This window comes from Hordeum vulgare, chromosome 2H (genome assembly GCF_904849725.1).
Source record: "Hordeum vulgare subsp. vulgare chromosome 2H, MorexV3_pseudomolecules_assembly, whole genome shotgun sequence".
Classification (NCBI taxonomy): Eukaryota; Viridiplantae; Streptophyta; class Magnoliopsida; order Poales; family Poaceae; genus Hordeum; species Hordeum vulgare.
In genome coordinates, this window is record NC_058519.1 from 438,654,953 (window position 1) to 438,673,339 (window position 18,387).

The window sequence follows — 18,387 nt, forward strand, 5'->3', positions numbered from 1 at the left end:
TGGGAAGAAAACAAAGGGTAGATGTTGCTACTTATGTCGTGAGAAGGGTCACGTTGCTTCGTCTTGCACGAAAGGTAACTTATCCAACCCAATCACTATTGATGAGACATATTCCCTTGGGAAGGATAAGGTTGGCAATGTGTTTGCCAAGTTTGTTGGTACTCAAAATGGTGTCAAGAAAAGAACCATTTGGGTTGCCAAGCCTATTGTGATTAACCTCTTAGGATCCAACGTAGTTGGGGACCAACAAGCTCAAACTTGATCAATAGGTGACCTTGGAGGACATTAGAGACTTGGATACATAATGAAGAATTAAGGGTCTTCATCATTCATATTATCTCAAGCCAAGTCATTTGGATTATCGAGTCTCTATCTTATATCCAATGTGCCTCCTTACGGTAACTTATACTTAAACTGTTTACATTGTTAGGTGCTTGCCCCTTTGCATGTTGTGGTTTTGTACCTTGCATGCGTTCGTATATGTTGTGCTTCCAACTTGCTTGTCTTGAGTAATCGAGTATGTGTATGTTGGTTTGCACATCATGTACATGTGAGTCTTGTATTGAGCCTATTTGCATCTTGTCTGTATTTTTGTTGGCTCTTGTGAGAGATTAATGGACTATCCCATTGTGGGGGAGTGATGTGCTTTGCACACCTCACAATCCTATAAATGTGTATACATGGGGAATACCACTTAGTTTTGATGCTTCAAGATTATCTAGTGTCTATGTGGTATGTCTTACTCATGAGAAATTCAAATTCTATATGGTCCATTAAGTATCTCTTGTTGGTTTTAATTTTCCACTTGTTAATGTTATTGGTTTATCACATTATGGGGGAGTAATATGCTATGTGCATATTACAAACCTAGAAAATGTGTACATTTGACGTATTGCCACCTAATGTTGATATTGTAAATTATCTTGTTCCTAGGTGGCATGTTAGCTCTACAAGTGTCATTTGCTTGCGTTTTATGGGTAAAGATGATCTTGGATATATTTGTGATCCACCAATGAGTATCATTTCAAAAATACTTCTTGTCCTTGACAATTGGTATTCCCATCATGTGGTTGGAATTGCTAATCATCTTTACATTGGATTTTGTGTTTCGTTTGTCTTTCTTGCCTCTTATGATTCTATTTTTAACATGTCTAGTGTGGTTATAGATATAGAGAAAGTGATGATCCCATCGTGTGCGTTTTGTATTCAAATGCAAATTCTATATAATGCACGTCCCTTGGGGGAGCTATCATATTCTCTTTAAAAACACTCTCTTTATTCACCCATCATAAAATCATTTGATCCCCATCAAGTGTGTGTTGATGGGAGGCAAGTCTTGCTCTTTATGATGCGTTGTGCCATCATGAAAATTTGTAGAGGGCTTTGTTTGTTGGAACCTAGCTCTCTCTTGGAAACTAGATACCTCGTGTTTGTTTTCCTTCAATTGGTTTCTTGTTGCCTTCTATTTGGCATGTGTCAATGGATATCTCATTCCTTGATGTATCTTTTAATTGATATCCTTCAAATGATAGTTCTTTTGTTTTAGGATCTTATTATCACTTGATACCTTGTCTTTTGATGACTTATCAACTTTGTGTTGAGTTGATTCTTGAGAGTCTTGAGCATGCGTATCTAGCTACTATATACAACTTCTTTTGCTTGCTTTCCTATTTTGACCCAATATATAAGGGAAACTCCACCCTGTCATAAATTGGCTAAGGTGTGCATGAAATTCAAATTCATATCTATATGCACATATGTGTGTGGAGTTTGTCCTATGTATTGCTGGTTTTCTAACTCTTTGGTCCCAATGAGTTTGGGCACCATTTTGTTTGTTTTTGTTGTTCCAGGAACAACTGGAGATGCATTGGATGCTCGGCTCACCTATAAGGAAGATGTTGAGACCATGTGATTATTGGAGCCAAGTTAGGATGATCAAAGAACAACTATCTACTACATCAATCCAATGTTGTCTCGGTAACAAGTATCCACTTCGTGCATTCTTTTCTTGCAAAGGACCCAACCTGTCTTTTCTTTTCCAGGTTGCATCATGGCATGAATCTCTCGATTTGTTCTCGTAGTACTTGTTTGCTTTCTCAAAGCATCCGAACGATGATGTCTTACTGCTAGTTGGGATGTCTTTGATGTTCGTATGTTGGAAGTTCATATTATACAATAAGAAAATATTAGGCCATGTGCTATGCTTCCAAGCAAAAGATCTCATTGATATATTTATGACTTCCCTTTTTGGATATCTAGTGTTCTTCCTTCTGGTAACCATTTCGTGTGTACATCCTTCTTTGTGGATATATATATATCATCATGATTGTCTTCTACTTAGAATCTTGGTCACATGAGAGAAGTTACATCTCTAATTGATATCCTCTTTTCTTTCACGTCCATCGCTGCATTTCCTTTTTCGGTTTTTGGTGGCAACGTAAAAGGATTTGTTTTGAGTGCGTATCTTATTTTTCTACATCTTGGTGCACTCTTTGGCCGTGAAGATTATTTTTCCTCATGCTTGTCTTGATGAGGGTTTTGCCATTTTCAATTAGTATCCCTCCTCTTGACAAGATTCTTACTTCCTATCTTCACAATGGGTTGTGAGGGTTCTTATTTTGTTTATTAGTAAGCTTGTGAACCCATTTTCTAGTATGTGTGTGTGGGAATAATATGTCTTGCACTTTGTATCTCATATTCATCAAGACTATGTTGATGAGCAATGCTCATCCTTATCTTAAGTCTTCTCAAGTGCTTTTGCCATGACTCACACACATTATTTTGGTTGAGCTTATTCTTAAGTTGCTTCCTTTACATGTTGCTCAACCATTAGTTTTGTGCAATTGATATGCCTATTGTCTCATCTATCTTCTTGCACTCGTTGTGTGTTTCTATTAATTCTGGGGGAGCAACGATCCTATTTTGTGCACTTGTGTCAAATACAAAAATCTCATATTAGTGCACAAATCATGGGGAGCTTCTCTAGTTTTTGATAAAGCACTATGTTGCCTCTATCATAATATCTTTTATTCATGTGGTTCGAAGGACCATATGATTGTTTGTTCCATCTGGAATTCTTTGATTGCTTGCCTCCATCTTTGTATGTCTTTGTGGCATACGATCCTTTTATTTGCAATCTTTGGGTCCCCGATATAGTTTGTTTTCCTCCAACTACTTATCATTGTATTTGTGTATTTCTCTGCACTCATTTGCTGAGAAGTACACACTTTTTGGAGGACCACCTACTATTTTGGCTTTCTAAACTTGTCGTCCATTTTGGCAATCGATGCCAATGGGGGGAGAAGTTTAGAGAGTTTACTTTGGATATGTTTAGAGGGTTTTGCTTTTATTGCGTAAGCATTTACATCTTGCACACATGCATTATTACCTTGTATGTGTGCGCTTGGTTATGCTTATTTCTTTACATAAACTCTCTTGAAGTGGTTCTCTTCAATTACCAAAATGGGGGAGATTGTTAGAGCATATATCTCCATATGTGGTTTTGGTAATTGATGACAATTCCTATGGACTAATGGTTGCCTTAAGTTATATTTATAGGATTTGTCCATAGGCACTTCTTGAAGTCCATCTGTTGGGTTCAAGGAGTTTATATGATGACCAAGATGTTATTCAAGGTATTATCCAAAGAATGGTCATAGAAACACTAGGTTGATCAAGATCTCAGACAAAGAGTAAATCAAGATGATCAACACACAAAGCGTATAAGATGTACCGAGAGGGATCAAGTGATCCCATGGTATGGTAAGCATTGTCCATTACGTGTTTGTGTACTAACCCATGGTCTTTGTGAGACTCCTGTGTGGGGGTTAGGTGTGCTTTCATTGGGCTTGCGTCAAAAGGAAGATCTCATACAACCCATGAAGGATGACGTCAAAATGGGGGAGATTGTGATCGTCATCAAGATTGTGGTGTGCAAGTTCAAGTGGATCAGCACGAATATATCATTGAAACATAAGCTAACAAGGATGTTGATAAGGACAACCTCATGTGCTAACAAGGACAAGATCAAGATAAGCATTCCTGAGCACTACATGCTTGATTCTTGTGGATGTTCACATGGTGGACAAATGAAGATGAATACATAAGCTAGGCTTTCCGCATTGTGTATGGGAAAGCTACTTGAAGACTTCATCATGTCTTGCTTTCAACTTGAGCCAAGAAGGAAAAACAACATCAAGCTCAGGTGAAAGGGCTAACTCAAAGGTATCAGTTCCTTTGACGTTAGTTGTGCGGAGTGATGATCAGCAAATAAAAGTATACACTCAAGTATGGATCATCAGTACTCTTTTATGATTCTTGAGTCCTTAGGGATCCCGCACTATTAAGAGGGGATCACAGGTTTTGCGATGAACTTGCTCAAACTACATCATCACTTTCTGCTCAGACCACATCTCCACTGCTTTGTTGTTATCTGAAAACAGAACGAGTGCCTCGGACATCCGGCTTTCTCCGGACGTCCGAGGACCGGACGACCAACTAGTTCGGAAATCCGGAATCCTATACCAGAGAAATCAGAGCCATATAACTCGGACTTCCGGCTTCCTCCGGACGTCCGAGGCCCGGATGTCCGGCCAAGACCCGGAAATCCGGAAGCCTACACCAGTAGAAGTTGAGTTCTTTATCTCGGAAATCCGGCTCCCTCCGGACGTCCGAGCGCCAGACGTCCGACACCCGTCGGAAATCCGGAACCTACCACCAGTAGAAGTTGAGCTGTATAACTCGAATTTCCGGTCCTCTCCGGACGTCCGGTGGCTGATAAATTCAACATAGGTTCAGTCGTATCTTCAGGCCTCGGACGACCGACCCCTGTCGGACGTCCGGTCGTTGTTTAACTCAAAATAGTTTCAGTCGTATCTACAGGCCTCGGACGATCGACCCCCGTCGGACGTCCGACCCCTCGCGGACGCCCGGACTTCCGACAACTGTCGGACGTCTGGACCCTGTGTGACTTAAAGTGTCCCCAATGGCTCTTTTACTCTCCCCACTATAAATACCCCCCTCCCACTTCGTGAGAGGGTTGCCCAACACAGCCTTATCCTCATAAGAACACATTTCCACCTCACACACATTTGCTCACTCCAAATCTTAGATCCCAAGAGCATTTGTGAGCCCCTTTGAGAGTTGTTCCAATCAAAAGATAGATCGTCTCTCTCTCCTTCTCTCAACCCAAGCTATTTGTGATTTGAGCAAGTTTTGAGCATTCCCCGTGATCTTGTTACTCTTGGAGGTTGGAGACTCCTAGGCGGTAGGAGTTCTTCGGAGAGGAATCAATCCGTCTGATTTCCCCCAGAAAAGTTTGTGAGGGTTTGGAAGCCACCTCAAAGGCTTACCACTAGTGGTTGAGAAACGCCTTCGTGGTCTTATCTCAAAGGGAGAATAGGGTGAGACTTCGTGGCGTTGGTGTGCCTTCGTGGTAACATCCACCTCTCTAACGGTGACTAGCTTCCCTCCAAGGAAATGAACATCAGGATACATCTTCGTCTCAGTGACCTTGGTTATCCTTAACCCTAACTCCTTACTTGTGGTTTACTTGTGTTACTTGAGCTACATACATTGCATATCGTTTGTGCTCATTATATTGTGTTGGCTATTTCTTGTACAAGATTAATCATTCAAGCATACCCTCTATATCCACACGTACATACTTGCAGCCCTTGATATATCATGTGATATAGTGTGATCTAGTATCGTGTGTTGTTCACCTACTTGTCATGTGATATAGCTCAAGTAAGTTTGTGTAACTTACTTGTGCTTGTTAGTAACTGCATTGTGTCCATCTTGGTAGATCGTGTTGTTGATACACGTTGTAGTGCCTAGTGCATTTAGGATTTGTGCTTGACAAGTACCCTCTTAGTTTATTTCCGCATTAGGTTCAAGCCAAATCTGAAGAAGTTTTTAAATAGCCTATTCACCCCCCCCCCCCCTCTAGGCGTCATCGAGGTCTTTTCAGATGCTTATGTCAAAAAGCTTCTGCCTGAAAAGCTGGATCCCAAAGCGGAAAAGTGCGTCTTCATAGGTTACCCAAAAGAGACAGTTGGGTACACCTTCTATCTCAAATCCGAGGGCAAAGTGTTTGTTGCTAAAAACGGAGCTTTTCTTGAGAAGGAGTTTCTCTCGAAAGAATTGTTGTCGAACCTCTAACCCCTCTAGATGGTGGCGCACGACAAGGGGAAACCCCTGTCATTGCGACGTCGTTTGAAGAGGAAGTTAATGATGATGATCATGAAATTTCGGATCAAGCTCCTATCGGACCTCGCAGGTCGACAAGATCACGTACTACTCCTAAGTGGTACGGTAATCATGTCTTATCAATCATGTTGTTAGACAACAATGAACCTGCGAATTATGAAGAAGCAATGGTGGGCCCGGATTCCAACAAATGGCTGGAGGCCATGAACTCCGAGATAGGATCTATGTATGAAAACAAAGTGTGGACTTTCGAAGTACTACCTGAAGGCCGCAAGGCTATCCAGAACAAATGGATCTTTAAGAAGAAGACGAACGCAGACGGTAATGTGACCGTTTATAAAGCTCGACTTGTGGCAAAGGGTTTTTCACAGGTTTAAGGAGTTGACTACGATGAGACGTTCTCACCGGTAGCGATGCTTAAGTCCGTCCGAATCATGTTAGCAATAGCTGCATTTTTCAATTATGAAATCTGGCAGATGGATGTCAAAATGGCATTCCTTAACGGTTTTCTTAAGGAAGAGTTGTATATGATGCAACCTGAAGGTTTTGTCGATCCAAAGAATGCTAACAAAAGTATGCAAGCTCCAGCGATCCATTTATGGACTGGTGCAAGCATCTCGGAGTTGGAATAAGCGCTTTGATGAGGTGATCAAAGCATTTGGGTTTATACAAGTGGTTGGAGAATCTTGTATTTACAAGAAAGTGAGTGGGAGCTATGTGGCGTTTCTAATATTATATGTGGATGACATATTGGTGATTGAAAACAACGTGGAGTTTTTGGAGAGCATAAAGGATTACTTGAATAAAAGTTTCTCTATGAAGGACCTAGGAGAAGCTGCTCACATTCTAGGCATTAAGATCTATAGGGATAGATCGAGACGCCTGATAGGACTTTCACAAAGCACATACCTTGATAAAGTTTTGAAGAAGTTCAAAATGGAACAGTCCAAGAAAGGGTTCTTGCCAGTGTTACAAGGTATAAAATTGAGTAAGACTCAGTGCCCAGCAACTGCGGAAGATAGAGAACAAATGAGTTCCTTCCCCTATGCTTCAACCATAGGTTCTATCATGTATGCAATGATGTGCACTAGACCAGACGTCAGCTTGGCCATAAGTATGGCAGGCAGGTTTTAGAGTAATCCAGGAGTGCATCACTGGACGGCGGTCAAGAATATTCGGAAGTACCTGAAAAGGACTAAGGAAATGTTTCACGTTTGTGGAGGTGACAAAGAGCTCGTCGTAAAGGGTTACGTCGATGCAAGCTTTGACACCGATCCGGATGACTCTAAGTCACAAACCGGATACGTATTTATTCTTAATGGGGGTGCGGTAAGCTGGTGTAGTTCCAAGAAAAGTGTCGTAGCAGATTCTACATGTGAAGCGGAGTACATGGCTGCCTCGGAGGCAGCAAAGGAGGGTGTCTGGATGAAGCAGTTCATGACGGATCTTGGAGTTGTGCCGAGTGCACAAAATCCAATAACTCTGTTCTGTGACAACACTAGTGCCATTGCCTTAGCAAAGGAACCAAGGTTTCACAAGAAGACCAGACACATCAAACGATGCTTCAACCTCATCCGCGACTACGTCGAAGGAGAGGACGTGAATTTTGCCAAAGTGCACACGGATCTGAATGTAGCAGACCCGCTGACTAAACCTCTTCCACGGGCAAAACATGATCAACACCAGAACTGTATGGGTGTTAGATTTATTACAATGTAAATCGCATGGCGATGCGAGGACTAGATTATTGACTCTAGTGCAAGTGGGAGACTGTTGGAAATATGCCCTAGAGGCAATGATAAATAGTTATTATTAGATTTCCTGTTACAAGATAATCGTTTATTATCCATGCTATAATTGTATTGAATGAAAACATAGATACATGTGTGGATACATAGACAAAACAATGTCCCTAGCAAGCCTCTAGTTGGCTAGCCGGTTGATCAAGGATAGTCAAGGTTTTCTGACTATGTGCAAGTGTTGTCACTTGATAACTGGATCACATCATTAGGAGAATCATGTGATGGACTAGACCCAAATTATGAACGTAGCATATTGATCGTGTCATTTTATTGCTATTGTTTTCTGCGTGTCAAGTATTTATTCCTATGACCATGAGATCATATAACTCACTGGCACCGGAGGAATACCTTGTGTGTATCAAACATCGCAACGTAATTGGGTGACTATAAAGATGCTCTACAGGCATCTCCAAAGGTGTCCGTTGAGTTAGTATGGATCAAGACTGGGATTTGTCACTCCGTGTGACGGAGAGGTATCTCGGGGCCCACTCAGTAATACAACATCACACACAAGCCTTGCAAGCAATGTGACTAAGAGTAAGTCATGGGATCTTGTGTTACGGAACGAGTAAAGAGACTTGTCGATAACGAGATTGAAATAGGTATGCGGATACCAACGATCGAATCTCGGGCAAGTAACATACCGAAGGACAAAGGGAATGACATACAGGATTATATGAATCATTGGCACTGAGGTTCAACCGATAAGATCTTCGGAGAATATGTAGGATCCAATATGGGCATCCAGGTCCCGCTATTGGATTGACCGAGGAGTGCCTCGGGTCATGTCTACATAGTTCTCGAACCCGCAGAGTCTGCAAACTTAAGGGTCGATGATGTTTTAGTATAGTTGAGTTATATGTGTGGTTACCGAATGTTGTTTGGAGTCCCGGATGAGATCACAGACGTCACAAGGGTTTCCGGAATGGTCCGTAAACGAAGATTGATATATAGGATGGTTTCATTTGGTCACCGGAAAGTTTCGGGCAATTTCGGTAGTGTACCGGGAGTGACGAATGGGTTTCGAATGTTTATCGAGAGGGGCCCACCCACCCGAGAGTGAGCCCAAGGCCCTAGGGTGGCGCACCAAGTCCTTATTGGGCTAGAGGAGTCAGCCCAAAGTTCTATCGAGCCACATAAGAAAATACCAAAAGAAAAGAAGGAAAAAAAGGAAAGAGGGAGGTGGGAAGGAAGAGCAGGACTCCTCCTTCCCAAACCGAATTCGAGGAGGAGTCCTCCTCCTCCAGGCGACCGGCACACCTTGGGACCCTTGTGCCCCAAGGCTAGCCCCTCCCCTCCTCCTATATATAGTGGTGGTTTAGGGGTTTTTGAGAGACAACTTTGTCATGTGCAACCCAAGGCTATTCCACACAGTTTTACCTCTAGATCGGATCTCTACGGAGCTCGGGTGCAGCCCTGCAGGAGTAGATCGTCACCACCACTGGAGAGCCGTCACGCTGCCGGAAAACTCATCTACTTCTCCATCTTGCTTGCTGGATCAAGAAGGCCGAGATCATCGTCGAGTTGTACATGTGCTGAACGCGGAGGTGCCGTCCGTTTGGCACTAGATCGGAACGGATCTTGCGACGGATCGCGAGACGGTTCGTGGGACAGATCGTGGGACGGTTCGAGGGATGGATCGTGAAGACGTTCCACTACATCAACCGCGTTTCTTAACGCTTCCCGCTGATCGGTCTACAAGGGTACGTAGATCTAATCTCCTCTCGTAGATGGACATCACCATGATAGGTCTTCGTGTGCGTAGGAATTTTTTTTTTCCCATGCAACGTTCCCCAACATCCCCTCTCTCATGCAACTCCACCACCTCGGCCGCGCCGGTCCTCACTCCGGCGAGCACCGGCGCCGCACGCCCTCCCTCCTCGTGGCCTTACTCCAGCGAGCCCCCCCCCCTCTCCGGCCATCGCCGCGCGTCGTCAGCCATGCCGTGCTGCCCCGCACTGGCCCTCGCTCCCTCATGCCGCAGCCACCCCCAGCCACCCCGTACGCTCGTGGCCTTGCCCCCCTCTCGCCACCGTGCGTGCGCCGTCAGCCTCCCCACTGCTACCCCTCGCTAGCTCTGCCGGCTATTGCCCCCCTCCCCCCGGGTCCCCTCCGGCAATGGCCTCGGATGGCACCGACTATGGCTCCGACCGCAGTCGTTGGCCTTGGCCTCCCCCGAGCCGGCCACCACAGAAAGCCCCCTCTTTAGATGCTTTGGGGCTATCCCCCCCCCTCTATAGAGAGTGTCAGCAGGGACCCACGCCCGTGCTAATGAAACAAAAGTTAAAAACTAAAAAAATACAATAATAAAAATAATATATAAATAAATTATTTAATTAGATAAGTAATTAATTAGTTGACTTAATTAACTCCTAATTAATTTAGCAATTAATTAAGTAATTAATTTGTCTAAATTAGTTAAGTTAGTTAAACCTAACCTAATAAATTTAATTGTGTTGATTTAAAAACGGTGAATGACATGTGAGTCCCCCTATTAATAAATCTATTTTTAGAATAAATTAAACCCTAGGTTAACCCTCTGTCTATGACACACGGGCCCCATCGATCAGTTTGACTAGTCAACCCCACATTTGACTGCTGATGTGAGCATGACCTCATGGTGACGTCATAAATGCATGATTGAATTAAAATAAATTGTTTTAATTTGATAATATTATTAAAACTTTAAAATTAATATAAAATAATCCGTAATCTGAATACCGCAGAAGCTTTTCTCCTTGATCACAACAGTGCTGCCAAGTCCGGGGCTGAACAGAAGCTCAAACAACTTCTGAGAGAAGAGAAGTTGAAGTGGGAACTAAGGGCTAAAGTGCGTCAAGTGGTTGAGGACGATGATAATACCCAGTTTTTCCGCTTGATTGCCAATGGCAAACACAGAAAGAAAAAAAATCCAGCTTGAACAAGATGAAGGTACAACTGTAGGACATGAGAACCTAAAATTGTATATCTCTGACTACTATAAACAGTTGTTTGGTACTCATAGGACAATTTTGTGTATATGGATGAGCAAAGGGTCGATGACATACCTCAACTCGGTGTAGCCGACAATGAGGTTCTCTCGGCGCCTTTTTCGGAGGAAGAGGTTTTTGAGGCTATTGCGCAGATGAAAAATAACAAGGCAGCATGATCGAATGGGTTCTCGGCTAGATTTTATAAAAATTGTTGGCACATCATTAAGGATGATTTACTTCTGATGTTCCATGATTTGTTTAATGGGCACTTACAGCTGTTTCACATTAACTTTGGAACGATCACATTGTTGCCAAAGAAGGAAGGGGTTGTGCGCATTGAACAATTTTGTTTGATTTGCCTGCTGAATGTGAGTTTTAAGATATTCACTAAGGTTGGCACGGACAGATTGACACATATTGCACACGAGGTTGTGCAACCGAGTCAATCGGCTTTCATGTCGGGCAGAGACATACTTGAGGGTGTGGTGGTCCTTCATGAAACGCTGCATGAAATTCACTCAAACAAACTAGACAGAATTATCTTCAAAGTGGATTTCGAGAAAGCATATGACAAAGTAAAATGGCCTTTCCTGCAGCAAGCACTACATATGAAGGGGTTTGATGATGTTTGGAGAAAACACGTCGAATCCTTCGTACAAAAGGGGAGCGTTGGAATTAAGGTCAATGATGACATTGGGCATTATTTCCAAATGCGCAAAGGGATGCGGCATGGGGATCTAATGTCTCCTATCCTCTTCAATATAGTTGCGGATATGTTGGCAATTATGATTGGGAGAGCAAAATAGGAGGGTTTGGTAGGTGGACTTGTCCCACATCTCATTGATGATGGTGTGTCCATTTTACAGTACACTGATGACACCTTTTATTCATAGAACATGATGTTGCAAAGGCTCAAAATATGAAATTGGTCCTTTGTTTGTTTGAAGAGTTGTCTGGGTTGAAGATAAACTTCCACAAAAGCGAACTATTCTGCTTTAGGGAAGCAAAAGAAGAGGAGGATACGTACAAACAGTTGTTTGGGTGTGCGTTAGGTAGCTTGCCGTTTAGTTATCTAGGCATATCAATTCATCATCGGAAGTTATCAAACAAGGAATGGAAGTGTATTGAAGAAAGATTCGAGAAAAAGCTAAGTTGTTGGAAAGGCAAGTTATTGTCTTACGGGGGTAGGTTGGTCCTCGTTAATTCAGTTTTCACCAGCATGCCAATGTTCCTTCTATCCTTTTTTGAGATACCGATTGGGGTACGGAAAAGGTTGGACTTCTATAGATCCCGTTTCTTTTGGCAAAGTGATGAGGTCAAAAGAAAGTACAAACTTTCTCGATGGGACATTGTTTGTAGACCCAAGGAGCAAGGCGGTCTTGGGATCGAGAATTTGGAGGTCAAGAACAAATGTGTGCTTAGCAAATGGTTATACAGACTGTCCGTAGAGTCTGAAGGCATGTGGGTACAAATACTGAGGAATAAGTATTTACATGCTAAAACCTTAGCTCAGGTCACTTTGAAGCCCAACGATTCACCCTTTTGGAAAGGTCTAATGAGAACGAAGGCGGTGTTCTTTCATAGGTCTAAGTTTATCGTCGAGAATGGAGAGACTACGAGGTTTTGGGAGGACACGTGGTTGGGGGAGACGCCATTAGCCATGCAATACCCTTCTCTATATAATATTGTGCAGCGTAAGGAGACTACTGTTTTACAGTTTGTTCCTCTCAATATTCAATTCCGAAGGAGTTTGAGAGGAGATCGTTGGATTGCTTGGATTGATCTAGTCAGGAGGCTGATGGAGGTCACCTTATCAGACGAGACTGATAGACTTCATTGGAAGCTATTGAAAAATGACATCTTTTCGATGAAAACAATGTACTTAAACCTCATTGATACTAGATCAATCCCCAAATGGATTCATATTTAAAAGATAAGGTGCCTTTAATAATCAAAATTTTCATGTGGTTCGTTCACAAGGAAGTGATTCTAACTAAAGATAATTTGGCAAAGCGTAATTGGGCTGGTAACAAAAGGTGTACCTTCTGTGATCAGCCTGAGATGATCAAACACCTCTTTCTCGATTGCCCGCTGGCAAAACTAGTATGGAGTTCGATTCGTACGGCCTTTAATATCACGCCTCCAACTAGCATTCAGTCGTTGTTCGGAACGTGCCTAGGCGGAGTAGATATTTGTACGTTAAGACAGATTCGAATAGGAGTTTATGCGTTACTATAGGCTATATGAAACTGCAGGAATGATATGGTCTTTAAGAGGAAATATCAAACCAATTTTTTACAGGTTATGCACAACGTCTTCGATCCGCACGTGGTCGTTACTCACTCCTACGGAGAACCGGGAGTCTTTGGCTATTGAATCTATCCGATGGGAGATGGTAGCTCAGGATATATTCAACCGGTTTGGATGAAGGTCCAATAGTAAAATAGCTAGATAGATTTCTAATCATATTGTACGCCGGTTGTCGCTATTTATTTTTTGAATTCTCAGCTTTCTTGTAAGCTTGTACTGGACTGCAGATTTTTTTTCAACACTTTAAATAAAGGTGGCCGTATGCATCTTTCTCATCCAGAGGCTGGAGGTCAGCCTTTTTTTTATAATAAAAAACTACATGCTACATAAGTAAAATTGACTTGATATGCGTTATGACAAGCCCCACATATGGTATCCGGACGCACATGTGTGCCCGGACAACACAATAACACTGATCAGTCAGACCGGCCTCGTCCCGTGCGCACAAAGCGACGTGTGTGTAATGCAAAGCACCGCTGGAAGGTGGCCTCGACCAACGCGGAGATTGGACGGCGTCGTAGGGTCTCTAAAAACAGATAAAAACACAAAGAAACGGAAAACAAAACAAAACACATGGAAACTTCTAAAACTAGACCGAACTGGTTCATAGAAGCTTTCCAAAGCCGCTTCTGGCACCGGTCCGCTAACCTGGCACCAGAGGCAAGACTGAAGGATCTCTCGGTATGATCAAGATATAGCCTTCGGCGTTCAAATCCGTCGGCACAGATAAACGACCCCCACCGTGGGCATGTCCCATCCCCCTCTCATGCAATCTGCAGTAGTTCCTGTCACGGCGGTACATAGCACGACCGTGCGAGCTGGGACGGCGCACGCACATCCACCCGCCTCTACTGTTCCTGCAATCCCACCGTTGCTGTGATTCAGACCTATCGTCCGTTGATGGAGTTTTGTTCTGCGACAGCATTTTTCTTCAACTTAAAATCCCAGCAATTTCGCACAGGAACTTCAGATGATTTTTGCTCAAGGGTGGGTGGCCAAGTTGTGACTCACCCAACACCCATGTGCTGAAAGAAAAGGTGGACGGATGAACAAGAAAACGAAACTTGAAGGATGAACAAGAAAAAGAAGCATGAAGGATAAACAAGAAGGAACAAGGAGTAAAACATCATTCACGGATCTCAAGTGAGAACAAACAATCAAGTTGTGTGACACACCCAACAACCTTGACCCTTTAACCCAACTTGGCACGGCAACGAACAGCAGGTCCTTCCCTCCACAACAGCAGCAGCACCAGCAATGTGTTTGTATCTTGTACATCATATAGAAACATCTTTTGTTGGGTAAAACAAGACAAAGCGATGCCATTGCCCTGGCGACAGGGGACCGTACCGACTCTTGTGTAGTATCTAGCTTACAGTTACAATATCACCTCACAACAATACACGACACGTCTTGGGCACTGGATTTTCCTCTTCTGTCCAGTCGTCTCTCTTGGCAGGCACACAAATTATTGTCGACGGAGTACACTTGACATTCATAGTATGGTACAAGAACAGCGAGTGGTCTTAGGCAACTTGTTCGTCTTCTTGTCTGACACAAACAAGTTCAACATAATTCAGCAAAATGAACAGACTGACAGTCTGAAATTTGAACTGTACGAGGCACACCATACTATTTCTATTTCACAAGTTGCTACCTAAGTACTCCAACGGTCAAAATGCTAAAATAGTCTAATTCCGGCAAGTGGTCTCCATACTCAACCACCTTAGGTATATAGATCACAAATCATGGAAATGGAAATGGTCTGGTTACCATCAACTGAAAGGTGAAAGGAATCTAAAATGTAATGTTACAAGGGCCAACCAACCAACCATTATCTCAGCCAAGGGCATGATTTTGGCACTGATGGCATAGAGTTGAAAAATTGGTTCAAATTATGGCTAGGCCAATCCAGATGTTCTTTCAGTGGTTATTGCCATAATGTTTTATTATATAACATTGCATCCAACAGCGTCCTATCTAATTGTGAAGAAGCAGAATATTACGTGTTTTAATGAGACATGCATTTCGATAATTTCCGCTAATTTCTGCTGTACTGGTCAGGTGGATACTAGAGGGGATTAGACAGAAACCAAATCTGTGATTTGGCATTGTTGGGCAAGACCAGAATTTCATCTACGAATTACAGGACAGACAACAGGCTCACCATACTGATTTCCCATGGACAGAAGCGCAGAGCTCTATGACTTTCATGTCAACATTTTCATATTTCATACACAATCTTTTTCTCTTCAGAGAATCTAATGAACATTGTTTTTCCTCGTGCAGATTCCACACATATGATGGCACATTAGTGATAAAATTAATGGTAGAAAGGAAACAAATGACTGATATGCACCCATTGCAATTTTGAAGACACAACTTGCAAGGTGAAACAATGTTAATCAGTCTAGGTCAGACACACGGGAAGATTGAGCAAGTCATAACTCATAAGCAATACTTTACACAAATATTACAAAGTTACAGGCTTGCAGCTTACCTGGTTTTGACTTTGCGGATGATGGCTGGACAACGACATGCATTGTTATAACAGTGCTGGGAAGATCACCGAAAGGTGCTTTGCACTGTGCAATATTCTTGTCATTTTCTAGAATTTTGCCTCCACTTATCAGTTTCACATCATTAGCACTCTTTGGGACAATTGTTTTATCTACAAGCAGAATCATTACAGAATTAGAAATATTACACAAGCAGCGGAGGAGATATAACTATTCTTAGAAGAAAAAAACTCAGAAATGCAGTACGAAATTACATATGCAGCAATCTACCCAAAACCTTGGCCAAAAATGCTACCCATACATCTTAAAATGCAGGATTTTAGGAATTTTATTACATCAAATTGAACAAAAATACTAACAGCAGCCAAATACAATTAGAACAGTTATCTTCATTGAAGCAATTACGATAAAATAAGAAAAAAATCGCGGCATGTGCCTTGTGCGCAGGTAGGGTAGAAACATGTATTGGTAATTAGAACAAAATGGAGAACTCAAGGCAGGATAAATTTAAGGCAATGCTATGCAGAAGCGGTAAAGCTGTTCCCCTGTGACCATGAGGTCACGGGTTCGAGTCCTGGAAACGGCCTCTTGCAGAAATGTAGGGAAAGGCTGCGTACAAAAAGACCCAAAGTGGTATGACCCTTCCCCGAACCCTGCACAAGCAGGAGGTACGTGCACCGGTCTGCCTGATGCTATGCAGAAGCTAAAAGTTCGAATCAACAAGAATGTTCAACAATATCAGATCCTAAGCAAAATTCCTGTCCCATTTGACAATTGCCTTTTGAGAGAATTGCAAGTTAGATGTCTTAAAAGCATAATGATCATTTGATTCATTGATCCACAATAACAGGGAGTACAAGCACGCAAAGACCGCAGAACTAAGCGATAAACAAATGGAAATATAAAAACAATATGGCAAAATGTAAGACATATGCCCTTTACACAGAACAAATGCATGAACCTATTTTTCATTGCCTACCAACAAAATAGATTTGGCATTCTTTTTAATCTCCCCGTGGATGGAAAGAGAATGTGATTAACACATGGTTGCTGACAATGAAATACACAAGCTCGGATCAAACATCATGAGCTTCTCCAGTGTTTGTGGCTCCTAGAGTATCTTCCTGTTGGGCTCTCTGTGGTTTACTTCACAGCCTTCCTCTTTGGCTGACATAGAGGCATAGAGTAATATTTTGAGCATCATGCACTCACTATTATACAATTTAAAATATATCCTAATGTGGAGTGCTGCGGTGCCCATTCAAGGAATTCATGGAAATAGTTGCGCATTTGTTGGAAGTCCGAGACATCCTGCACATCTTGGGTTGTCAGCATCCCACTTATCCAAAATTCCAAATGGGCTATGGTAAAGCACATTAACATGTCTGCCTACATTATAGCCCCAATCACGGCTCCTCCGATGTTCGCTCAGATACCAAAGACCATCCTGGATTATTACCCTAAAAGAAGACATCTCCTATGCACATCTGATACCTCTAATTTAAGCCGTATTTTAGAATATTAACTAGGCCTAGCACTTGCTATTATAGAAGCACACATACTTTCCCAAAATCAGACAAGTAACAAATCTTGTAGGCACCAAACAAGCAAATATTCCTTCCATTCCTGAATATAAGACGTTTTGGTAGTTCAAATTAAACTTCCAAAACGTCTTTTATACTTAGGAACTGAGGGAGTATAAAGAAGCATGAAGCTTGCTCATCACCCCTTGTATTCACGTCTACTGTCGTCACGCAAAGGGAACGAGCAAGCATGGGTTCCTTTACAAATTTGGTAGTGCATATGGCACAAGCACAAACTAGAGCATGCAGAGACACCACACCAAAAGAATCGCATCACATCGTGCGAGAATCAAGAACTCAAGAGATGGAATCTTTAGGACCTTTGGGCCAGTCGGCAACGACGCGGTCCTTGAGTGCGGCGACGGTGGTAGCAGCGGCGTTGCAGCGGACGGGGCCGATGTCAGAGCCGTCGAAAAGCCGGAACTTCACCTCTACCTCCTCCTCCTCCGCCCCCGCCCCTGCATCCATCCTCTCTTCCTCTCTCGTTCCCTCCACCTTGGTCTCCTCCCCCTCCGCCATTTCTTGGCCTCACACCAAGACCTCGAGTACTCCCGGGGCCCCGCGGGGAATCTGAGCTCGGCTCGGCTGCTCCAAGCAAGAACTTGCGAGCTCGATGGGGGTAGAGACGGGAGGGATTCGGAGCTTGGTTTAGGGTTTGGTGGGAGGCAACGAGGGTAGGAGAGGAGGAGCAGGAGAGAAGAGGAGACGCTTTGCAACTGCAAAGGCAAGGTAGGAGAAAATTCTCTTCCCCTTTTCTCCTGTGAGATTGGTGGTTATTTCGGACTTGGTCTTTTTCTCCTGTCTTTTTATGACGTTTCTTTTTCTCCTATCTAGAGCCATGCTTATTGTTATTTTGAAAAACAATAAATACAAGAGGTAAATACACACAGAACTTGCGTCGGATTTTAGTTTGGTCTTCAAACTTGTAATCCGTAGACTAATATAAAAGTATTTAAAATACTATTTTAGTAATCTAAATATTTTTATAATA

General features: G+C 42.7%; 1 protein-coding gene across 1 annotated transcript; it reads right to left on the bottom strand.

Annotated features, from left to right (window-relative positions):
- Positions 1 to 14,392: 14,392 nt before the first annotated feature.
- On the bottom strand, positions 14,393 to 18,140 carry LOC123426562 (membrane-anchored ubiquitin-fold protein 4). Its single transcript, XM_045110420.1, has 3 exons — positions 17,717 to 18,140; positions 15,795 to 15,965; positions 14,393 to 14,845 (listed from the first exon to the last, which is right to left on the bottom strand). Exons 1-3 carry the CDS (start codon positions 17,913 to 17,915, stop codon positions 14,790 to 14,792), a joined length of 426 nt encoding a protein of 141 aa, XP_044966355.1. The 5' UTR covers positions 17,916 to 18,140; the 3' UTR covers positions 14,393 to 14,789.
- Positions 18,141 to 18,387: the final 247 nt, after the last annotated feature.

Excerpts from the sequence above, each read along its gene's own strand:
- LOC123426562 (XM_045110420.1), bottom strand. The coding sequence starts at position 17,915 with ATGGCGGAGGGGGAGGAGACCAAGGTGGAGGGAACGAGAGAGGAAGAG. Across the intron at positions 15,966-17,716 it reads CGTTGCCGACTGGCCCAAAG|ATAAAACAATTGTCCCAAAG; the intron begins GTCCTAAAGATT and ends TTCTGCTTGTAG. Across the intron at positions 14,846-15,794 it reads ATCCGCAAAGTCAAAACCAG|ACAAGAAGACGAACAAGTTG; the intron begins GTAAGCTGCAAG and ends TGTTTGTGTCAG.